We start from the raw sequence: 25,630 nt of genomic DNA, 5'->3' as shown, positions 1-25,630 counted from the left end.
GTCAATTTAGACAATCCCTTAAAACTTTCAGCTGCATTCTCGTTTTTGAACATTTTTTTTTCTGATGTCTTTGTATAACTTACCCTCTGGATGTATCTATTTAGTGTACTAATAATTTCTAATCATCCACAAACTTGTAACTGTGTCTGTCACTTTTTTTTTAATGGATCTATGGACTTTAAAAATAGTGTTCTGCATAAGGTAAATTTTTGGAGATACGTAAATAAGGTTGCCACTTAATTCTATTTGGGAGTAGCATGTAATCTTTTATAGTATGCTTTGTGCTGATCTTTGAGTACAGATATTTTCCTGCATCCCAAACTGTGCGTTCATGCTTCTTTAAAAATGAATCAGGTTTGTGTGCACCTTTTTCTTTCTTTCTTTGTTTTTAACATAAAGCCTGAAATTAAACTTCAGTGTTCTGAGGAAAATTTGAAAAGAAGGATATCCCCCTCCCCAGTGGCTATTGATTTTCCTTTGTCGACAAGTTGACTGTTTTAAGAAAGAAAAATTACGTGTATTGGAACACTGAGGCGCTTACGTAGTTAGCAGGGAAGCTTGAACCTACTCATAAAAAGTTTTCAAGTTTGTTCTGGCTTCTGTATTTTAAAAAAACCCTTTTATACTAACAGTTTCAGTAAATTTGTATAATCCTTTAGAGCTTATTTTTATATTTTTTCCATGTATGTATTTTCATTCTCGTGAGAATGATGCAGTAAATTTCAATACACTTTAAAAAATTTTTCTTTCTTGTAAGAATTTAGAATCAAGTGTGTTATAAAGGATATGACAACTGTTTTGAGATTACACTGTTTATTGTTTCTAATAAGAGATACTGTTAGGTTAGCAGCAGGTAAGCTGAATAGTTAACATCACTTTCTTAACAGTGCAATTCAGATTGTAAAATAGGAAGTGATGTATTTTTTAGGAGCTGACTGGCAAATTTTTCCTAAGAAATGAATTGTGTGCTTCTGTCTGAGTTTCAAAGTGCAGTTGTTCCTTCTTGATATTACGGTATATTTAGGTACCATTTGTTAACCAGCCACTTTCTAGCTGTAGTAATTTGTGTCTGTCTTAGTCTCCTCTTGTCCTGTGTCTGATGTTGAGGAAGTAAATTAACTTTTAACTAAACTAGACAGACTGTAGGCAGCTCCAGAATGTGTGTGGGCAAACACTTCTTGCAGCTGTTTATTCTTGTAGTGTTAACATGGAAGATTTTATGAGTTAGTTATGTTTTCAAAATCAGATTTGATGTATTTTATATAAAATAATTGAAGACCTTGCTTTTATGAGTGTATATTCAACATGCGTATACTTTTTCTGATCATCATTTTCTATCAGTCTAAATAGTGTCCTATGACATTTTCGAGACGCCATTTGTATTAATGTCCAAAGTCAAATTTCATTGAAGAGAATAATTCTTTTAATTTTTTTCTTCATTTCCATCTATTTCAGTATATATTTCCATCATTTCAGTATATATATTTCCATCCATTTCCATCTATTTCAGTAGTTCATATTTCAGTATTTGAGAATAGGAATGATTGAGACAACTTATTAATGTTCAGAAATACCCTTCTTGATTATAAAATTAGAGACGCGTTAGCTATTTAAAGACCCAACTATAAACAAGTGGCTTACTACTGTAGAACCACCATCTTTTCAAATTAAGAAAAAAAATAGAGCTGATCTTCATGCAGTAGTTTTAACTAGTCTGACGTGTATTCAAGGAGTATTTGCGTGTTTTGCATAAGTTATCTGAAGGGAAATTTTGCAGCAGTTGTGTTCTGTTGTAGGTCAGTGTTGATTGTGCCTAACAACAGAAAGAGACAAGTAATCTGAATGTTGTCTGAACTGGAATTGAACAAAAAGCTTTGTGTCTTAAGCACTAGTTTTGCCTTAAGGGTTTATCCTACTTTAGGAAGGAGCGAGCAGCAGCAAGACTGATAGTCTCTTTTCAGAGAGCTAACAGCTACTCAGAAGAGAAAGAGTATGGAGTAAGCTACTCAGTAAGACTGGAGAAAGACTACAAAGGCAAAAGAATAGTACTAGGGAGGAGGATAAGGTTAGTATATAAATAAGAGAACATACAAATATGGTAGCTGATAAAGTCATTCTTGTTTTCAAAGATGATTTCTCCCATAATATTTGTTTAGTGTGAAATAAATAATAAAACCACTGTAAATGGAAAGAAGATAAGATACTTATGAAACAACAGGGCAGATGAGCTATTTTCAAAACAGAATTCACTTCAGTAATTTGACAGTTTCATGAAAATGATCTTTTACCACGCAATAATTTATCCCTCACTAGTTGCTGTCCCAAGACTGCAGATTTTTATATATTTCTTCGTAGAAGAAACTGTTTTTTTGCATAAACTGGTTACATACAATTTTAACTTTCACTTGCATGTAGAATAGCTTTTAAACGTTTGATATAATGATTTTTGTAAGACTGCAGTTGGAAACACTGATAATAGGCCACTTACACTGCAGTCAGCCGCTTGTTTCAAGCCAAAGGTAAGTGTGTATTTTACAAGCTAATTATCACTTAGGCCCACAATAGAAAAAATACTTCAAGATGAGTATTTCTTTAAAAGATACATGATTTAAAATTGGTTATTACATGGAGACAGTAAAAAAATATTAAGTTATGGTTTGATTGCAAAGTAACAAAACTAAAAAACAAATGCAAATATACAGCAAGTACTTGATGAAATTGAATCTAATAGGAATTAACAACAAGTGTGGTGGCCGGGAGCTGCTCTTGAAGCTCAGTTGGGAGCTGAGGGTGACCTCAGCAGGAGCAATCTTCTTAGAGTTTCACAGCATCTAAACATGGGCAGAGCTGGATGCTGGCAGTAGGGTCTATAAGCACAGTCGCAGGCAAAGCAAAATGATGAACCACGTACAGAGTCTATCTACAGAGTCCAAAAGCGAAAGGAGACAGAACAAGAGACAGGATTGGAGACAAGGTATACGATGAGTCCAGAGTCGTTCCAGATGGCAGGGTCAGAACAAGACTGGAGTCAAGCTACAATATCTACCTAAGGGATCCAGGCAGGAGATAGATACGCTTAATGACCTAGTACAGGCAAAGACTGAAGACTTAGTCTTAGCCCCTTAGCTCCTTAAATGAAGCTCCTGAGCCACAGGCAGAGGGTGAGTTGATGGAACCCCTGGGTGAGGTTGTTGGGAGGGTAAGGCCTGTTAGTGCCTTCAGAGTCCTGACATGTGGTCTGACAGAGTTCAGGCTGTTAAATTGACTTGAAAACTCAAATGATAATTATTCATGTGTATAAGATTGTACCATTGGTGCATTTGCTCCTAATATAACTCATTAGGTAAAGAATATTGAAATAACATAGGTTGTTCCACTCAGAGGTATGTAAAATGCAGGATTTGGGAATAAGTCAACAAAAGAATAATGTGGACAGACAGAAGAATTAAAAATGGGCTGTGGTGTAATTAAGGTGTATGATATAATGGAGAGTAGCTAAGGCAGATGGTAATGCTGGAATGGTAGCAGTTTGAAGTGGAGTTAAAGGCAAAAGCAGAACATCAGGAAGGAAATTGAAGAGAGGAAAATGGCTCGGGCAAGACAAAGGTAATGAGATAAAAGCATTCCCAATAATATTAGCCATTCCCTTCTAGAACAAGCACTGAGAGCATACAGATCTGGAAAGTGACTTTCTTCTACATGTTGTATTCCATTTGTGAGGCATTTGGCTGTCTCTAACTGATTTTTATAAAGTATTACAAGCAGAAATGAGGAGATAGCTCTTAAATTTTTTCATAGCTGCCCAACAATTGAGGCTTGCTCAAATAGATGCATTGAGTTCTTTTGTGAACTGTTAGTAACCAAGATGTACACCAAGATGTAATTTTTCAATAACACTTTAAGAGATTTTCTACTTCAGGTTAGTTAAATAATTTACAGCTGAAATGTTTGAGGGCATTAAAATAAGAAAGAAGTTGCCTTAATTTATATGCCATTGTTTTGTAGATGTTGTCAGTACCTTGAGATTAATAGAATGTGTATTACTTAAACCTCTAAGCTCAATCAAATAGGAATACTAAATCAAGAGGAAAGGATAGGGATGGAATACAGGACTGTACTGTGTCCTAAAACATTTGAGTGAAGATTTCTGTGTGTTTGCGTTTTTTTTTAATTTTACATAATTCAAATGCCCTTATTCAAAATGCATAGATTTCCCTAAGACAGAGGTGGATTGTGGAACATTAGCTTCATTCCTCACAGTTTTGGAATTAAACCCTTTGACTTTTGTTCTTGTTTTTATAAAGAGAGCACAGTTTTTAGTTATTGTCTAGTTATATGAATGCCTGAATGTGGATGTGTGGGGGGAAGTTTGACATTTAGAAAGCACAGACAGAGCAAATATGTCACCTGTGTATTTTTGTCTTTACTCCCTACACAACTTTTCCCTCTTCCTTTTTAGTTTTATTAGGCTTCCTAACTAGATACTGTGAAATTCAGTTGATAGTTGATATGGCCTTGTCAGCTTTTCTTTAGTATTATTTGCCTTCCAACTGACTTGCCCCAAGAGATTTCCATTGATCCACAGGGAATCTGCCATCCTAGGATTGTGATCTGAGGTTAATATCTAGGATTAAGTCTTCTGGTTTAGAGAGTAGCATGTAATGAAATTGCTGATCAGCAACTGTGTAACAGATGGCCGTAGTTCAGAGCTGCTCTGTCACCTGACAACTGGACGTCTTATGATTACTCTATTGCTGAATAAAGTAATACGCCAAATGTCCTTACATAATGAATCTTATGCCCCTACTACAAAAACTTTTAAATGATCTTGGGTTCTTTTAGTCTTAATATAATAAGCTCCTCTCTTGAAAAGTGTTTTGGATCCATTCCCTGCTGTCTTTTGTAAGCAGCTGGCATGCTTTGGATACTGGGGTCTAGAAGCACTTGGGTGACTTTGTTCAGAATGCACTAGTCTAGTTTCAAGTAAGAACAGAATTTGTGTTCAAGGTGACTGAGAAACAGTGTGGTGTGGGTTTTGGCCTTATTAGAGCTAGTTCAAGAGCAGGAAACTTCATTTGCTCAGGTGCTGAAATGAGCTCAAGTAAGCTTTCTGTGGTCTTGCTCAGTGCATTCCTCAACTCGAGCTATTTTCATTGGACTTGCAGTGTGCAGGTACCCATCTAATTAATTCTTCTATAAAGCAGAGTGCTCAAGAGCATACTGCAGATACTTGGGTGGCTCTGCAGGAGCAGGCTGGGCTTCGCCTGTGCTTGTTATTTGACCATTGCTGAGTCTCCTGAAGTCCTTACTGTTCTTCGTTGCGTTTCAAGTGGTGTCAGCTTAATGAGCTGACTAGAGGACAGTTTAAATGGGCCCTGTTTGAGTCAGGGACAGTGCAGGCCTGGCAGTAAGTCAGAGCTAAGCTTCCTCTCCTTGTTGGCCCTGGCAAGCTATTTTAATGAGGGAGACTGGTGGTGGGCGACACAGGCTGAACTGTGTTTCTGCACAGAACTGACTTTTGTCTTCAGGACTTAACTAAGGCTCTTCTTAGCATGGAAGTGGCCATGCTGCTCTGGTCCTAATGTAGTTGTAGAGGGAGTAGACTTGTGTTTGTTTGCATGGTACTGTGGTTCAACTGGCTGTTCGCAGACATGCCACTAGCATTTCTCTATCCATGGGCTAATTAAAGTACTAAAATTTGACTGTTTGCTACTTAAAAAAAACAATACTTAAAAATATTACATGAGTTGGATTCTAAAGGCAGAAGAACTTAACATTTGGCTTTGAAAAATGATGCCAAGTTACAAGCCACAAGTCAAATGCTGAAAGTTTTGTTTGTTTAGTACATTTAGATGACTAGTGCTTGATTTCATAATGCAGCCTTGCCTAACAGAAAAGCACAGCCAGTCCCTGCCCCTCTCTCCAAACCCACACCTGGCATATATATATATATTTTTTTTTGTATATGAGCTTTTTAACAGGTAGAAGCAGTGTTTATATAATGTTTCTATTTCAATTTTTTTTGCCACTTAAAAGAGAAAATTCAATAGTTTAGATTAAATAAGTCGGTATTCCTTTCATCCATTCAGAAACATAATTTACTGTGTTTATCATTTAGCATCATTTTTCAGGCAAGGAAAAAATTATGATATGCCAGTGTTGTCTGAGAATGTAACTATTTATAAATGGGGAACTTGCCTGTCCTCCAAACCCAAAAGCTATTCATGCAGTTCATACCATAAAATAGAACTACATGATACTACCTGGTATCCACATACACTGTTGGGCATTATAAACGTGCGTGTTTTGTTTTATTTATACTACAATATATTTCTTGTTCTTACAACATCCCAACATAATGTCTGTGATTCTGATAAGTCATGGTCACTTTAATTAGAGTTTTACAATAGTAAATCTACTACCAAGTAAGTATTATGCTACTTATTGAAGATCATTTCCCACAAGTTCAACTTCAGAAGCTTTCTGTACAAAAATGCATTATTTTGGGGCTGAATACCATGATCTGTACCATATCTAATGTGATAGAGCAGACAATCATTAATGTCTTTATTTTAGCTGAAAGAATATTATACTAATTTGTTTTTAGTCTACTTAATTGCAGTATGTGACTAGGTTGGATGTTATGGAAGTTCTGAGCTGACAGTTTTTTCCATATTGTTCATTTTTGTTCAGAATTTCAGTGTTTTTATGGTGGCTATATACTATAAAGCTTTCCTGTTAAATGCCATAATATTAAAAAAAAGTTGGTTTTCCAAGAATGATTATCTGTATTATATATCAGAGGGTTCAGTACTGAATTCTGCATATACGTGTATGGATTGGTGCTGTGGTTGTTCAGGATCATGTATCAAAAGCTCCACTTAGACTTATTTTTAATGAGTACCTTCATGTTTCATGACTTTTTTTTTAAGAATTTTTTTCACCTCTGTTGTGATCTGATTACTGGTGCTGTGACAGCTAATTTTCTTTAACATATCTCCAACAATTGACCAAAAGGGGGTGCTAATAGATTGAACAGTTGGATATGTTGCATACAGAGGTTAAATAGGGTGGGTTTTTTTGTTTTGTTTTGTTTTTTTTGCAATGAGTTCAATCTTAACTACTAGATTAGATCACATAAGTACAAGTCTTTTGCATCTGAGCGCTGTGTAATGTGCCAGTAGCAATGTTGTTCTTCTTGGAAGCAAATTCATGCCTCTTAAACATGGCTGCTTTTCACCTTCCATTAGGTTTCAGGAGAATTCTTCGTTACATTTCCACAAGTTCTGTATCAGTCACATCCTTCAGTACAATATCAGTTACTTTTTCTGCTTATATAGTTAAATAAACAATATCAAATAGGAGTAAGCATAGGTTATTTAGCAGAAATTTTAGAACTTCAAGTTTGTTGAATTTTAGAAATTGAATACAGACATCCAAAATTGTCAAGATAAATATTTAGGCCAGATGCCTTAATTTTCTAGTATGTCTATAAAAACTATTGTTAATATTTTTCAAGCTTAATGATTGAATTGCATTTTGAAGTCTTCATCCAAATATCACAAAAGAGGTCTTCATCCAAATATCACAAAAGACTTGCTGTCCGTTTTTGACAGATTTCTCCTGTTCAGCAGAACTGCTTAATGGGGTCAACATTGCTGGGGCCTCTACAGTTTATTTAAGAAGAGAAGAGGAGACACACAAGAAGGTCCCTGGAAATGGGGAACTCTACTATTCCCTTATCATGGGATAAGATAGTCAGGAGAACGGAAAGTAGTGTAAATGGTGTAGCTAGGATTGGAGAATTTCAAATGGCTTCTTAATGGACCTCTCCTTTTCTGTAGCAGAGATGCAGAAGCTATTTGTGACTATGCTAAGAACAACAACTGACTGTGAAAAGGGAGTACTTTTTCCAGTGGAAGACACACATTTGGTTGATCACATAATTTGTTGTTCCAAAATACACAAAACGTACAAAAATCTTTGAGTACAGAAATTCAGATTGTGTAGTGCAGCATTCGCCATTCATTCATTCACCCTTACTGAACTAATGTGTTGATATTTTTACAAATATTTAACAAGAAGAACACATAGTGTACTCTTTCCTGGGTTTCCATCCTTGTCTTGCTATTCATTTGAAAAGAAATCTAAGTTTACTGTGGTATTCTAAAACAACAAATAGTAGATATAACCCAGTCTGGATGTAAAGTTCAGCTCTTACAACATCTTTCTTAAGAAATGTGTATTATGGAAGAAAAAGTGATTTAACCCTTTGTAAATAAGACTGAAGTCCAAAAATGTAATTAAAATGTATAGATGCAAAGTAGCTATTAAAGCAAAGTTCATGCCAAAGCTGAACTGTAATTAGATTGATGTTAAAGACAAAATACAATTTTTTATAATACAATTTTAGGTGAACTGTTCAAATTATTATAATGAAATGATAATAATCATAGAATCATAGAATGGTAAGGTTGGATCTCTGGAGATCATCTAGTCCAACCCTTGGTAGCCCATATGGGGATTGAACCCACAACCTTGGCATTAGCAGCACCACTCTAACCAACTGAGCTAATGAGTTCATTAGATGCTGATAATGTAAAATGATTATAGTGGAATGTATAAATCAAGTTTAAAGAGTTTACAGTATTCAACACAGTGCTGGAGTGGGGAGGGGAGAAAGTACCTCTTTTGTAATTATAAACCAAACAACACACTGACTGCTTTGAGTGGTAGTTTCCATTGGCAGCAAAAGATGCTGTTAGCCATATTTGTGGAGACACAAAGATTCCTCCTTATTTGTGTGACAGACTGATGTATAAAGAGCAAACAAGAAAGCTATGTTCCTTTAAGAGGAGTACACTGGGGAAGGAGGGAGTGTAATGCCAGATATATATGAAGGAAGAGGCACAGAAAGACAGACTTCAGCAGGAGGAAAATTTAACTCTGAGTGTCTGCTGTTTTAAGTCTAGAATCTTAGCCTGCCACATAGCCTGCCCTCCTTGTCTGCAGAAAGAGAAACAATTTAGATGCAGGTTAGTGCAGGGTTTTGCTACAATCCAGGAAGCCACGGAGTGGATTAGCCTCAAACTAAGCTTTTGGGAAAGGACCTCCCTACTAGATCATGATGTACAGGGGTGATGTTTTTTATAAAACTTACTTTACTTTTTCTGACCAATTCATTCTTTTTGTTTGCTTGTTTTAGAAGGCTAATGATCCTAATAAAACCTGGGTTTGCATTGTTTGTACATCATAGGGGAGCTCACTATAAGAAAAATATTATGGCAAATCCATAGCAAAGGTTTAGTAAGCTTGGAGTCCCATGATACTTTGCATATTAGATGAAAACTGGAGAGGTGGTTTGGTCTGTATGTTGAATGGGATATCAACAAACCTGAAGATAGAAAGGCTTATTACTGTTAGGTGTTAGGTCAAAAAATGTCTGTATAGTTTCTGTACTTTAGAATTATATTGCTGGTCTATTTATCATTATTTAAAATATTTTTGTAGTGCAATAGTTTTAAATCAGTGGTAAGAACAGGATAAGAAACGTAATTTTTTGCTCCTAAGACCTCAGTCCTGAGTGTTTAGGTGGTGGTGGGGGGGGAATGCATAAGCATCCAAGAAAAAGTAAAGTGGGATGAAGTGAAGCCAAAGATAGACATAATGCTTACAGAGAGAGAGGAGGAAAGCAGATTACCTTTCTAGAGGCTAGTGGTGGAGGAAAGGAGGGGAGCTACGTGAGGATGGAACTGTAAAAAGAAGTGTATTTTATACTTCTGCAAGTACATCTGACACAATTAAAAGCCACTAAGGGTCAGAGCATATGTAGGCAGAGGCAAGTATTAATTGGAAATTTAGTGAGAATGACTTCAGTAGTGTGGATGGCATAAAAGATTTAAACAGAGTAGTCATATAAATGATTTAGATAGTACATTCATTTACTTTGAAGGTAAAATAGGAAAAATGGTGTTGTCAAAGTTATATGATTTCTAAGGGGAAATTTAAATGACATAATGATAGTTAACATTGTGCAAGTTTGAGAAGAGAGGTTTGAGAAGATTTGTTTACTTGTCTCTTCAGTTAAGTGCCTAACATTAGGGACAAATTTGCAGTGAAACTTGTTTGAAATTAAACAAGTGCTTTGGGAATTAAGTAATGCTTTCTATTAACATTTAAATAGTAGTATTTTAGATCACCTGATATCTCAAAGTTGCAGTACTTTCTAAGCTCCATGCTCTGTGAAAGAACCAACAAATGGAAATATCAACAGCCTATCATCTTTAAAGGGAAACTGGCGTTGTTTATGTTCTTACAGTGAAAGACTGCCATGGACTTACATTTTGAATTCCTAGTTTATTCTAAATATCTATTTTCAAACAATTTTCAAATAGAAAGTTCTTAAGAAAAGTATATTCTTTCTAACTCATAGTAATCCAGGGATGGAGAGAAGGCTGAGTATGAGGAATCCATAGAAGACTGCAAATTCCAATGATAGATCTTTTTAAAATTGTGTACTATAAAAAAGGCACATTTTAAAAATGAAGAGGAGGAGCAGAAGCTGATCTAGGTTAATAAACCATTTATCTGCTTTTGTAGAAGAAGAGTTAAAACATGATAGAAATCCGTAATGTCTGATGCCTTGCAATTTATCCCAGTTGACAGAGATGCCTTGCGCAAAAAACTGCTCAGAGAGTGACTTTTAAAGTCTGATTAGATTTCTACAAGTGTCTGTTCTAACTGTAATAAGCTCTTAACTATAATAGTATGAAATCTTTTTGCCCTTTCTTCTGCAAAGGTAGAATTTTCAACTGAACAATCACCTGAGTAGAACCTAAGTCAAATGACATAATGCTGAGTGTAAATCATTTAGAAGGGTGTTATGCTTTTCAAAACCAATTGATACCTTTCCAAATTAACCCCCCCAACTCAAACTGAAATATGCTAAATTTTACTCATTACATTTATATTACAAGAAAAAAGTGTGACTCTGATCAGCATAATTACTCAAATTCTAACACATTTAGTCCTTTATATATTTTATTTATCAGCAAGGGCTGATATGTGTATGAGTAAGGTTCAGAGAACTTCTTGATTCCTATCTTGGATTACTTTTCTATCCAGAAAGAATCAATTTGAGTGCATAACCCAATATGCTTCTCTGACCATAGGTAAAGTAGTACAGGGAACAGAACATCATGTGAAGGTCTAGAGTAACTGCAGAATACTACTCTGATGCTAAAATTTTGGGAAGGAAGTGGAGATGCAGTTGAAACTCATTTTTCTGTAAAATATTTTGCCTTGTTTAAGGTTGAAAATTATGTGGCTTAAGCTGCCTGCCTTTGGAACTTGAGTATTGTGGTGCTATGTAAGCAACTTTTAGGATAAGTTCTCCTTGGGTGTGTTTTTGAAGAAGGACTATCTAGTAGCCATTCCTTTATAGCATGTTGTGGTAACAATCTTCCCTGTTTTTATTAAGGCTTTGCTTTTATTTACAAATTAAAAATGACAGCTTTGTTGCACTAGAAGCAATATGGGACTGATGCATAATTGTCATGATAGTCCAGAGATTTTGCACAGAATATTCATCATCTGTATGTTTGTGAAATTCTTGTGCTCCCTTGCTTCTCTGAAAACTTGATCTTTTTCACCTAAGTACCCTTACAGACAAATTCTGTCAGTTTGAATAGGAATTAGATGTGTCCATGTCACAAAGTTGGGTGACAAGTTGGCTCTTGAGTTCATTTTTCACTATGTGGAGCCTTTTTGTTGTTGATAATGACAGATCAAATGTAATGTAGCTGAATGCAATTTGTGTTAGAAGTATAGATTTGTTGAAATCTGCATTTGAAATATTACTGAACTGAACTTTATTCCACTTACTTAGTTTTAAAAGATTCATGCGGCTTGCTATCTACTAATTTTAATTGCTTCCTAGTGTAGGGTTCACCTTTTAAAACTTTATCTCTGTAATATTTTCTGAAAATTTAATGTTCATTGAGGTAATGTGTTAAATGCAGTACCGCTATTCTGTTATTACTTGTATTACGAGTGATTATATTTCATTGATGAAGTTCATATTTTCAAATGCATTCTCACTAGATTCAACAAAGATTGGAGCAGGATCTGAAGATTAGAAGACATGGGTAGATGAATGTGTTATATGGGCTGTACCCTGATTGCAATTTCCATCTTCTGACGACTTAGTAGAATGCTATTGAAGATATGCTTTTTTAATTCGACATTTTTTGAATGACTGTGTGCAAGTTATCTAGTCCTGGTACACCTTTAAAATTACTGATGGTTTAACATTTATAGGTCATTTTGGTTCAGATGATAGTATTGCAAGTTTTCTGTAATTCTGCTTTTAGAAAATGTGGCAATTTTAAAGCTGCTTATAGTACACAGCTAGTTTCTTCAAAAATTAGATAGCTATTATCAATAGTGTTAAATTGCTAGAACAGTTTTAAGGACCCTGTAGGCAAAGTCTTTATTCGCACCTGCAAGTCTGACTTCCCAAGTTAAGTTATCTTCTGAAGAACAGTTGAAACTGAAGTGGCTGAGTCCTTCTTACTGTTTGATATTGTATATTCTTGTGCTTTTGTGCCTCATTTGTTTAAAATGACCTTAATTAAACATGAAGCACACTAGAGAGTTGTGCTGTTTGGCTTGTTTCACTTGCTGTTGAGTTATTTTGTCCAAGATGATTTGCGCTCAAAAGGTCCAGTCCTGACATCAGTGACATACTGAAAATTAACGACAAACTTTATTTCTCAGTTCAGTGTTCTGGGATTGGGTTGCATGTTCCCATCTGTACCTTACAGGTTTAATAATTGTGCTAAAATGTGAATCATATTTCTTGGAAGCTAATAATCTGACCCATACTGATACAGAAATGAAGCAAAATAATTGTGAGATTTACCTATTCAAAACCAGAAATTTTTGTCTGAATTATCAGTTTAGGTTGTTTTTTCTTTTTAATTCGGTGATATTTTGTCATTAAAGTGTAGAACGGGCGCTTTACCATTACAAATAGATTTAGGATTTTTTTCCTCTGATGCCATCATTTTAAGGATCAGAGTTCCAGAATGCTTGCAGCAGCCTTGTATTTTTCTGTCTGTTCGTGACAAACCAGCTACTGTACATTCATATAGAGCAGTACAGTCCTTGCCACTGGCAGTCTCTCTGTGACAGAGAGCCTGTAGGCTGACATAAAGTGCAGCCTGTTGTGAACTGCTAAGTGGGAGTCTGCCAAAAACTCAGCAGACAGAACTAATTGGGGAGAAAAAGGATTTTTGTGCCCTCATCTCTCCCTCTTCAATTTTTTTTACAAGACGGATATTGTTAAAGTAACTTGTTTATGTAAGATTTGTCTGCCTCTATTTTCTCATTGCATGAATCATTTTTTAACTTCGAGTCTTGCACCGCAGGTCACTGAGCACTTCCACATGGCGGCTGGCACAGAACCAAACTCAAGACACGCAACTCATCACAGTTGATGAAAAATTGGTAAGGGTTTTCTCCTGCATAGTGCTATGATACAGCCTTCAGGGTTATTTCTGCACAATAGGCATTCAGTATGGTATTCTGTGCTCTTCTAGGAAAGCCATATAAATATGAACTACAAAGCAAAAATCCTTCATACATTTTAAAAAGGCACATTAGTAAAACATAAGTATGTGAAGGAAATACGGCATTCCAAGTATTACACAATGTAAAATGATGAGTACCTTGTTTATTATTATGTTGTGGTCAAGGACCAATATGAACTCTGATTTATAACAAATTTGTTCTTTTGAAATCTAGGTTTTGGGGGATTTTTTTGTGTAGTGGAATTATACGGAATTTGCCAGCTTCCTGAAATTCTCTTCATTAGGACCCATATTACTAAAGGAAGTGTGTAAAGAAGCGTGAAGGTTATTGTTACTATGTACATATAATCCTGCTTTTGAATATGCACGAAGGTTAGATTACAACTGGGAACAAATGCATAACATTCTTCTGCTAATCAGTAGCAGATCAGAAATTTGGCAATCTTTTCTTGTAAGTTCTTCCATAATGTGTGGTCTGTTACTCTAGATGCAACCTGACACTTATGTTTACATTATTCAATAGCATAATTTTTGTAAGACTTCTGGAGGGAATGCGTCACAGTAGAAGGATGCTTTTCATTGGTTTTCATATCACTTTTGAATCTTCAGGAAAAAATGTTCCCATCGTATGTACCAGATAGTCCTTATTGTATGTACTTTCTTGTATCCCTGAAGCTTTGTTAACAACCTGGGAACAAAAGGAAATGCTTGAAATTTATGTTTATAAATTGAACATTTGTAATGGTAACTACAAGTTGAGACAGCCAATGTTTAACATCTATTGAAAAAAATATACTTAGTTGAACAACTCTTTAAGGCTTTTATATCTCACATTTTATAATACAGATGTAGCAATAATTAATTTCTTATGTGTGAGTAGATTCATTTCCCGTGGAAACTTCATATAATGCTTTTAGAATTTCTTTTTCTGAATTTAAAAAGCCATGACATAATCCTAGTTTTAAAAATTAGGGAATATTTCAATATTGTATTTTAACAAACATGATTATCTGCAAATTAATTGCATAACTTGGGTTTCATGAAATTTCATTTAATATACTAGGGTTCATGAGTCACTACATAAATAAGATTCACCAAGTCAATTGACCTACATTTCCCTAAATGCAGTATGAATTGCATTTGGTTATTGTAGCATTGTACTTTAACATTAAAAAAAAAAAACCTAAATAGCATCTTTTTGTAATGCCTTGTTTCACAGTATCATACTTTTTGTTGTGACCTCAGGTGATGGATGCATAGATATGTAGAGGCTACAGTGTGAAAACAGATTGACAAAATAAATCCTTTATCTTCTGTTTTGTATTTAAATGCACATTATCCCAAGAATTTTACGTTACTCTGTCTAACAGTAAGAGTTTAAATTTATAACTGAATTTAAATGATACTAATTTGAAATATCAGTCTTCTGTTCTCTCAGTGTTAGTATAAATGAATTGTGAATGAAATGGTTATTTTTTATGTTGTGTGTTCTGGTCAGATTGAAGACATAGTTCACTGTTTGGGTTTTTTGGGTTTTTTTTTGTTTGTTTATTCACTTTACTTTTGAGATCTGATATGAACAGTCATTGGATCATTTTGTTTAATTCTACTACTCACTTGTCATCTTTTGATACATACAATCTAAATGATCATTTTATGCTCATTTCTTTGGAGTATTAGGATAAATGTCAAACTGAATAGTATTTTCTTGCAATGTTGTGCATGTAGAGTTCTTTTCACTCAGATTTTTGTATGGCTTGAAAAAAGATGCTAAAGGAAGAAGAATAATCTTTTAAAAGTTTCACGTGTAATTTGGATGTATTTCCATAATATGATAAAATATCCAATAATTGATGTTCTATGTAGTGGGCAAAACGCATCCTATTAGCAAGGAAAATCTTCAGGAAGAGGTTTTATGTGGTTTTCAACTTTTTCAGGAATAACGTGACTCCTGTAGACACCTGTTAAGCCTCATGGAAAAGTAGATTACTGTATTAACCTATTTGAATTTGCTAGATTTTTTTTTTTTTTTTGTATAAGGATTAATTCTAACACATTAAAACTAATTTAACATATTCCTTGATTTTCCTGTTTTTTAAATAATATTACTAAAGACAATGCAACTATTATTTCTATACAAGTTATAATTAAAATGTATTTCAAAAGATAATATTTTAATTTTAAATTCTCCTCCTTTTCATGTTACTGCCAGAGATAGGCAACTTATTGTTAAAAGTCATTAAATTGTATTTTGATAGATTTGTTGTTTGTCATACTTTTTTAAAAGCCTGATGTGACTTTTTTGGAGTACCAGTAATGGGAAGTGTTTATCCTTGTTTGTTCTATTCCTTTTGTAACTCTTATTTTGAAATGGAACTCCTCTGTGAGTTGATGTTTACAAGTTTAATAGATTAACACTGTGGTTATTAAAAACTTTTAATTACATTTTGTCATTGAGTTCATCTCTTTGCAAGTACTTTTATAGGCCTTGTGTTCCCACATGTATGCATATATGATAAAACCTCATTAATAGGGATTCCTTTTGAATTATCTAGAGTCCTTTTTGATCCTATAACAACTAAAATATTCCTTCCGTGAGGAAACAAACAAAATAGAAGTGAGAAGAATATCCTAACATTAAATTATTAAGTGGTAGTGAATCACCTTATTACTGTCAACTAGTGTGTTGAAAATAATAGAAAAATACATACTAGTGAAACAGTGAAAAATGAATATGATCTAAATCACTTTTTCTCTATTAGAAAAAATTGGGACTCTTAAAGGTAAAAAAAAAAAGTTAGAATACACTAGCTTTTATAGAACACGCTCAAGAAATGATGTTTTATCTTTAACTATCAGTCATTTTCTGTGATTTTATTAAAAACAACTTAATGAACGGTTAAATCCAAAGAAAATAATATACAGAATGACCAAAGCTAAACAAAAATATAGTTCTTGCATCATATCTTGAATCTCTGTCCACCAACTAGGTCATATTCCAAGTGTCTGGACAAATAGCTGGGTGAAAAGTAGTCTCTCAAGACTGTTTGCATTAGGAAATTTGGGCTATAGAGGACAAAGGCTGTCGCAGCAAATCTGCCTCAGGTAATGTTCCAAATGACTTAACTGTTTGTGTGGATGGAATAACATTGTTTCCATCATCGTTATAAAAAGCTTTGGATGTTTCGCCTAAAATGGGGATTTGAACTATTTTAAATTACTGTGATTTGTTTCAACTGTTGTAAATGCAGCATTTAAACAACAGTTTAAAATGCAGAGCAATACTATGCATTTTAGCTAAAAGTAGTCCAGTTCAGCACATATGCTTTAAGCAGGCTTTCCAGTCAGTGCAAGTAACATTGAATTATCAGTGTCTAGCCCTGAGTTTCTACAGGCTAGACGTTTTTGTGAAAGTTGCTGTCTGCAGCCAGGAAGGTGCTGTACCAAATTACCCAAAAATGTTTGCCAGTAAAGAACTTTCTGTGGTGGTTAAATGATACCAACATTGCAAGAATATTTGAATATTAGAACAACCACTAGAAAATATTTTTTGCATCTCTAAAGCAGAATATGCCACTGATAATGCATATGCTGTAGCTCAAAGCAGAAACTAATGGTAGAGCTGTTGTTGAGCTTGGTCACTGGGAGGATACTTAGAAGCATTGTGGAACTGTGAGAGTGTACTTAAGTACAACTATTAATTGCAGCCATCTCACAGGTGTATACTATTTTGTGTTAGGCCAAAGATGAATAGGATGACTTGCTAAAAGGTTAAACATTTGAGAGCATTGCTATCCAGTGCAATTGAAATGGTGCTAAAATGTTTTTTTGCAACATTGTGAGAACTTGTGTGGACATAGACAGTATTACAAGAATGACAGGCTAACAACAATAATGCTATTGACTTTTCAGCTCCTGTTCTGAAATTGCTCTCTTTTGTCTGTACTGTTAATTAAGCTATTTTTCAGTACTAGCGCAGAAGAGTACTGAAACTCAGTAGTGGGCCATTTTCTTTCCTGCTGAGGATGAGCTTCTATTTATCTGTCATTTAAGATAACTAGTATGTTGAAGTATATATAGAATTTAGCATGTAAATCTAAGCCTGTTTTTGAAGGTAAGCAGATCATACTTTTCAGACAATGTTCAAAAGTAGCATTAAGTGCAGCCTAGGCCAAAACTGGTTGACGACTATTGTGAAATCTGTACCAAGAGTCTTAGCAGCTGCCTCTTGCCTGTCCATAGGTAGTAGTTAATGTCTATAGTAAGTGTTTACTACTGGATAATCCAGGAGTAGCAGAGTGTTAATAGAATTCTCAGAACATGCCCCTCTGGCAAAAAGGCATGCATATACTTTCAATAACCAGTTGAAACATTCAGTTCACTTCTAGGAAAATGCATTATTAGCAAACATCACACAGTGTTTTCAGGATTGAGTCATAACTAGTTCACCTTCATCCAAATCCCAATTTTATCTAGGCTTGGAAAGTAGTGAAATTGTATAATCGCAGTTTGATAAAAGAAGTATAGACTTGACTATAATAAACAGTGATAATACTGTAGCTCAAAACAGAAATATGCCAGCAAGTGAAAAACAGCCTGGAATAATGAAACTTCTTCGGATATCAAACTGATAGTCTACAGTGCTGTGAAACAAAGGACATAGCAAATCAAGCTTTAACATGCATTTCAAAGTGTGATCATTCCTTGCAGCCTTTCCCAAGAACCGAAAGTATATAATACACTTTTAGCTGAAAAACAAAGCACTAATGCGTCATGAAATTACGTGCGAGACAGTGTGACATTGCACTTGAACACTGTGCATCGGAGTTTTTCAGTGAAGAGAAACACTTGGCAAAGTGTGCCTTTATTGAAGACAGGCTTACTGGATTTCCTTTTCGTGAAACTACCACTCAGCCAAAAATTCTCCAAGCATTACCACTCTGTTAGATAATAAGGATATAGTGGATGTTCTGTGTTTTGGTTTTTCAAAATTCTATTAACCCCTTGTGGGTTATTCCTTGAGGGTGAGTTCAAGCTGTTCCTAACGTAACTTAATGGAATAAAAGTATTTAGAATGATCTTTTCTTCATTTAATCCAATCTAGCTGCAGTATTTGTTCAACTGGTAACCATAAAGGATTTGGTTTAGGGCAACATTTTTCTTCAAATAAGGAATGTAACTTACAAATGTTTTTGTGCCTTATGGGTATGACTCTGAGGAGTTGTTGTATGCAAAGGGTAGAAGGTACCAGAATGGAAGTCTGTCAGGGGGCTGGGAGAAAAGTGTCACTATCACCCATCTTCTCATCCAAACTCTCCATCCCCCAAACTTTTGCCTGGAAGGCTGTGTCCCTTCTACTTCTTTCTAACTAGATCAGCAGCTAGCAATCTATTTTGGAAGAATGAAGAATAAATGAAAATGTACATTCAAACCCCACATATGAGATACAGTTAATAAAAGTGTTTTTCCCCACTATTTTTTTTTTTTGCAGATATGACTGAAGAAAAATCTTCTAGCTTTGGCCCAAAGGCCTTGTATATGAGGCCTGTGGCTTGGGGAAGTTCTTTCTTCCATCCTAATTGTGTCAAGTAAGCAGGTGGCCAGGTGCATGTTGTACTCATAATGAATGAAAAAATGTTTGCTGGTAGTTTATAAAATATTTAAGACAGTGTGTATTGTCCTCTGTTGTTTCACTTCATATGCAATACTTAGTGTTCATTTTTGTATTCTGTCATCTAGAGTTGCAATGGTTGACATTTGAATGGTATTAGTCTCCAGTGTAGAAGGTGTTCAAGAAATAAAATAACATTTTAGAATTGCCTGTAGTCTAGAATTAAATATATCCTTTCAATAAATGTGAAATGTACAAAACAAAATTAATTGCAGGTAAAAATGCATATACAACTACTTTAATTGTAGGTGTTAGTGTGGACTTGCATGGAGTTTAATATACAGAGCCTTAACTGTTTGTGTAGTCACTGATAGTTTGTTATTGGTGTGTCTACTTTTTTGCTGCTAAGTATAATCTAATAAAAATTTCCTTCTTTGTTCCACATGAAGACTAAGACAGACTGCTTGGGGAGAAACTGTTTTGGATAGCTGTGTCAAGCAGCTAAATGTAGTATTCAAAGATTTTAATTTGTATGTGGGGTGGGAGGGAATACTCTTTCTTCCTTCATGTATAACAAGCTGGTCTGTCAGATATATTTGTTTATGAATAGTGATTTTCTTTTTAATGAAATTACGTCATTTCTTCATTATAGTTTTCACTGGTAGGTGCATTTGATGTTAACTAAAATAGAAGCTCAGGTGTATGTGTGTGTGTATCTACAGAGTATTTTTCAGGATTGCTAATTCACTATATTTTGCTGCTTGGCAATTAAATCCCTCTTTAATTGGAATATCCCAGCTCAGTTCAGCCTATAGTGCTTGCTACAACTTGCTTTTGTACACAATTATAGTCTGATGAATTTTGTGGTGGTGTAGAAAATTTGGTTGACTGGATACTGATAGAGAGCTTTTTGTAAGAATGTCTGCAGGCAACAAGTTACTCCCCAAGATAAAAAGGCTTTCAATAGCTCTGACAATTCAAGTAAAGAAATTGCCATCACCCTTTTGTTATGTCTTGAGCCATCTTTTAAGTAAATATTGTTACATGACTAAATTGCAGGATTAGATAATTTTTTAATTCATTTTAAAAAATTCTGCACATCTTACAAGTAGTTCAGAACCTAGTATAAACGTAGTTGTATCCATGAGCTGCACATGCACTCTCATCCCTATGTATGTTTATTTGTTTTTAGGATAGGGTAAAGGATTTGGATTTCTTCCTCTGAGAGCCTTTTCTTTTGGTGCATGGTAGTGCTATCTCTGCTGGGTATTGGAAGGAGGAGTGTCTGAGATTGGGGTTACACAACCTTCTAACATCTCGAGTGTCTGTTTTGTCTGGACTTCCTTCGTGCAGCATTCTTGTGCAAAAATTTCAAGGCTTTAGTCTGGAGCACTGGGTCAAAGAATCTCTCTTTGAAGAGTATGCAGGAGAGTTTTTGTTTCATTACATAGTATTTCATGTTCTATCAAAGAATACTAGTTTTGAAAAGCTTGCTGTGATGGCCGTTCAGAACAAATTAAAAGAATGACATTGTGCCATGTTTAGTTTGTCTGGTTTCCAAAGGGTTTGTTCAACATGCAAATACTTGTTTGGTTTTGTAAGTCTAAATATACAAGCAGAGTTTCTAATCCACTAGAAAGAACAAAAGTAAGCCATTGATACAGTCTTGAATCAACAGAAGTAGTTTCATTTTTTTGAGCTGTTTTCTATAGTTTTGCCTTTTAAAGACTAAGTTGTATTTTCCTGTCCCGGTAGAACAATACAATTACATGATCCTTTTCTAAAATACCTAAGTTAGTATGCCCTGCTGTGAAAAATTTCTTTAAATACCATGAATAATTCTTGTCCTGTCAGGAATAGTGAATAAGCAATTCCTCATAGAACCTTTTCTTTTCTCTTCAGCACAGTCTTTTACTTCTGCATTTGTGTAGTATATCCAAGCCGTATAGCTAAGACAAAAAACCTAGTCCAACTGTTTACTTGGTAGGAAAGTTCTATGTACAGACTTGGAAATTGTTTCCAGTTGTGAAGTTCCAGTTGAATCATTTTATTAAGTCGGAAAGGAAAAAGCTTTCCTTCTCTGGAAGGAAAGCTGCAGTCCAGTAAAGCTGTGGGAATCCCTGAGTGTCTTGTGCACACTACAAGAGAGCCTGGTGCTTCTTCTGTACTGCCTGTCTCTACTCAGTAATCAGTGATGAAATGAAAACTGTTGCCAGCTCTCGAATACTCTTTAAACTACTTTCAGGGCTGCTTTCTCAAATTGGGAAGGATAATCTATATTAAGTGAGGACAAAGACCATGGAGAGAGTATGTAATGTTCAGATCCATAGAGTTTGTGCAGTTTAGTTCTTGTATGGTAAAACCTGCACTGTAGAAGAATTGTTCTTTCTCTTAAGCATCTGTTCAGCATACTCAGTTGTATTCACTCCGTAAAGCCCATTAGTTTGCTTTTTGTGCAAGAGAAAAATCTTTGCTTAATATAGAAATGTTATAATTATGCTGCAAAAGTTTAAGATTATTATTAATAATTCAGATTATTAACATCTGAAAAAGTGGATAGCTTTTCTTTAACAGACATCTCATTTTACATATGTGCTTATATATTTGTATATAAAAATGAAAAAAAATATATAGTTCAATATCATCATAACTCATCTATTTTAAAGATTTCACTGAGTAGCAAATTAACCAGGCAGAACCTTTTTAAAGAAGTATATGTAGTGTGCACTAATATTTCATTCTCTATTCATTTATTTATTTATTTATTTTCCTTAGGTGGCCACATTTTTGCTCCTGTGCCTGCTACATTTGAAAGCATACCTGGGAAAGCTAATTCTGGCTTTTTGATAAGTCAGAAGTTGAATATTCTTCTTCTGTAATGTCTGTTTCCGAAAGAAATTCCTACTATTTTATTGATTTTTAGTCAATGTAATAGGTACATTGCGTTCTCTTTTGTTTCTTTCTCTCCTCCCACCCTCCCCATATAATAAAATTGAAAGGAAGGATGTAACGAGTTGAATTATTGAATTTACATACCAATTCTTTATCTTGGTGACAGATTTCTCTCTATTGTCTCAGAAAGTATGAGACCTTGATTTCTGGCCTAGATGTAACTTAAAGGCTAAATATATGTAAAGCAGAAATTGCAAAGACAAACTTATAGATAGAACAAGCTAAAAACAACTTGTTACATTGTATTGATTATTCAGCTTTTAGAGAGAAACTCTAGAAAGCTTCCATTTTAACTAATTTTATAGAAAGATTTAAAGAAACAGCTTTTGTCCAGTGATACTGAGCCACATATTGATTATGATTAAACAGTTGAAGCCACATCAATCCTTCCCATCCCTACCAGGGAATAATGAAAGTGTTACTGTTAGAAAAGATCTTTCTAAAACATGTTGAAAGCCCTATACACTAATTAACAAAATACATTTAAGCTGTTAATAGCTGCAGCATCCCTGATGCAAAGAACTTCAGGATGCTAACACTGCGTAACAGTACTCTATTGCGCATCTCTTTAAAGCGGGTAACTGTGTCAGTTCTTTTCTTGTTCACTACCTGCTGTGTATGGAAATTGTATACACTATTTAGCACTTCCTTTCAACTTTTAAAGTCCATGCATGTTACCCAGAAGCATTACATCTTGCATTGGATGACAGTAAAAAACAGCTTTTAACAAATTTGGTTTACTTGTAACTTCTTAGTGCAACTTTGCTTCTTAAAAGCATACGCTGACAGGAGTCTCGCTTAAATTTGCATTGCTTGATTGATTACTTTCTGTTGTTCTCCCCTATGTTTCAAACTATTTGTTACATTGTAACAGAAGTCTGCTACAGTCACAGGAATCTCCTTATGAAGGGGATGTAAAGAATAGAGAACAGGCATCACAGTGAAGGTGGGCATTGGTTTACGTGAACTAAGGATTTCTGAATATTGTGCTTAATAGTAGAACATGCAGTACTGTGACAATATTGTCAGGTTAAACTTTAAAATACTAGTTCTTATTTTTGTTCCCTCATTCTTGATGAATGTCTTTTATAAATAGAAGCCTAGTTTGTTAAATTCTATCCCTTAAACAGTGTTCCACATCTGTCAATAAATAGGAATAGATATGTAATTGGGAGGTGAAGTGAAAGGAATACCTGAATGCATTATAGTGACATTTTGAAGAAATGTTATAGTGTTCTGTGTTCTACCCACTCAGAAGCTTGTCAGTAATTAAACTGAATCCACAGTAGCTGTTTCATACACTGCAGTGGTAATCTTTCTTATGACTTCATTGTAGGGAATCTTACTAGAGTTATCAAGTCTTAAGACTTTGCCTTACATCCAAATTTGATCTTGACAGTTCAGATTTTAAGATATTTGCTGTCCAAATTAGAGTATGAATTGGCTCAGTAAAAGTCCAGGTGCTCCTACTTCACAGCAGCAATAGCACTGCTTATGTGTAAGTACAGTATCCCAGTTCACTGGGATTAGGCTCTAATGTTAAGCTAGCTCCCTTGATCTTTTCAGCATGAAGTGGTAAGTGAGCTCTTCCATGAAACTATGAGAAGATACCACACATTCAAAATAAATTAGATCCTCTCCCATCCCAAGCCTGCAGATGATGAAGCAAATGGTTTCTGTACTCAGGAACTTACCTGGGCAGTATTTGGAAAATTTATTAATGGATACTTTAAAGGAGACTTTATGGGGTTTCAAATGGGCATAAAGCAGTTCAGAACTCAGATTTTATTTATCTTTTTTTCCTTGCTTGTGACAGAATTCCTGAAAGGTAGTAGCTTTTTAGAATTAATACTTTAAGTCGTATGTTTGTGATTTATTCTGTAAACACATGCACATAAATGCAAGTAACTGTTTTAATGAGCATTAAAAGTAAGTAATTCATTAAAACACCGTCAGAGACATGAAAAAATACAGAAATTATTCCCAGTGTACAGGAGTGGCCGGAATTTGGGTTCTCACTTAAAATGTGGAAGACTCAACCCAGAGCTTATGGTTAGGGCTTCAGGTGTCCATGATGAAAAATAAATTTTATATGCTGGAAGCTGAACAGTCATCTTTGGTCAATAATTCACTGTAATGTTCATGAAGATTTGTTTAGCCTTGTAAGCCAATCTGCTTATTATAACTTTTAATAGGAACATAGCATAAGTAATCATAAGTGCAAAGTGAATAAATTTTGTCTGATAAAATATCACCATCCCTTAAATACAACATTTTATTTAATAATATATTAAAAATTGAGCTGATTGGGGGAATCAGGACAATGCTGTCTAACTACTTTAGATGGTCTCTAACCACTAGTACTTCTATCTTACCTTCTTTAAAGTCTTCTCCCAGCCTGTTACTTGCTGTTTGCCAACTAAGAAATAGTGCCTGTAGTGAGCGTTGGTTAAGGCAGTAAAGTACTAACAGTGTATTATTCTAAGAGGAGTCAAATTATTTCAGCTGTTTAATTTTCCTCTTTCTGTGTGTAAATGCAGGTAAATGAAGACTCCTTTTCGTCCTTTTATTTGAAAGTTTACATATAAAAAGTTTGAGGTTTTCTATTCTTAGCTACTTGATGGTTTTGTGCTGTTTTGTTTTGTTATTTTAGTGTTGTGGAGTTCTGGTAGAATGTTGAAAAATTGTGTGCTGTAGAAAACTGCATACTTTTAAATCTGTATTTCAGGAATAATGAAAAAAGAAACCCTTCTATGTATGGAAGCAGAAGACTTTCTTAGAAATGGTGTGAATGAGTTCTAGAAAGAATATTGTACTGAAATCTTGCTGTGTTCTGCAAAAAGGTTTATAAAATCTGCTGCAAATAATTCAATGTCTTTTTTCCACCTTGTTTTAGATACACATGTTGTTTATAATTATCTCAATCAGTGTCATGCCCACAGTGAAGTGTCAAATGACTATTAGTGGCAGTATCAATCTATTTCATGAAATACATTCCTTTCTCTCTCTCTCTCTCTCCCCTTCCTACCTGCTTCATTTCATTTAATAATGGTTTTCTGAGTTTCACTCATGTTTACTATAGTTTTTGCAATGAGCACAAAATAATTTGGGGCATGCAAGATATTCAGAAAGTTGAGCAAGCCTTTGTGCAATGGAGTGACAGGGAAATTCTCAAGGAGGTTTTGTGACTATAGAGATTGCTTTGACATCCTGGCTGTTAATGTAGGAACCCCTAAGCTGTGAAATACAAATTGTTGAGTAGTTTGCACTAGCAAACATTGTCAAGAGATTTTTAGGATGCTGAAATCTTCAGCATAATGGCAGTCATTAGACTGAAAAGTACTATCAAGGACTTTGGTTAATTCCAGCCCATGTGGCAATTTCTGCTTTTATCATAGACCCATTCTTCAGTGTATTCTTTGCAGTTTCTCTTTAGGGTTTTCAGCAAAGCCACCTGTGTAAAGAGATTTCCTTT

At 34.8% G+C, this 25,630-nt stretch overlaps 1 protein-coding gene across 1 annotated transcript in view; it reads left to right on the top strand.

Moving 5' to 3' along the window:
• NDUFS4 (NADH:ubiquinone oxidoreductase subunit S4) overlaps window positions 1-25,630 on the top strand; it is a 44,177-nt gene that overhangs the window by 5,428 nt on the left and 13,119 nt on the right. The window contains exon 2 of the mRNA XM_062599503.1: window positions 13,431-13,509. Coding sequence (XP_062455487.1) covers window positions 13,431-13,509 — 79 coding nt within the window. The remainder of the gene's footprint in view (window positions 1-13,430; window positions 13,510-25,630) is intronic.

This window comes from Rhea pennata, chromosome Z (assembly GCF_028389875.1).
Source record: "Rhea pennata isolate bPtePen1 chromosome Z, bPtePen1.pri, whole genome shotgun sequence".
NCBI classification, from domain to species: domain Eukaryota; kingdom Metazoa; phylum Chordata; class Aves; order Rheiformes; family Rheidae; genus Rhea; species Rhea pennata.
The sequence above is the reverse complement of the archived record's forward strand: the minus strand, read 5'-3'. Positions and strand labels throughout refer to the sequence as shown.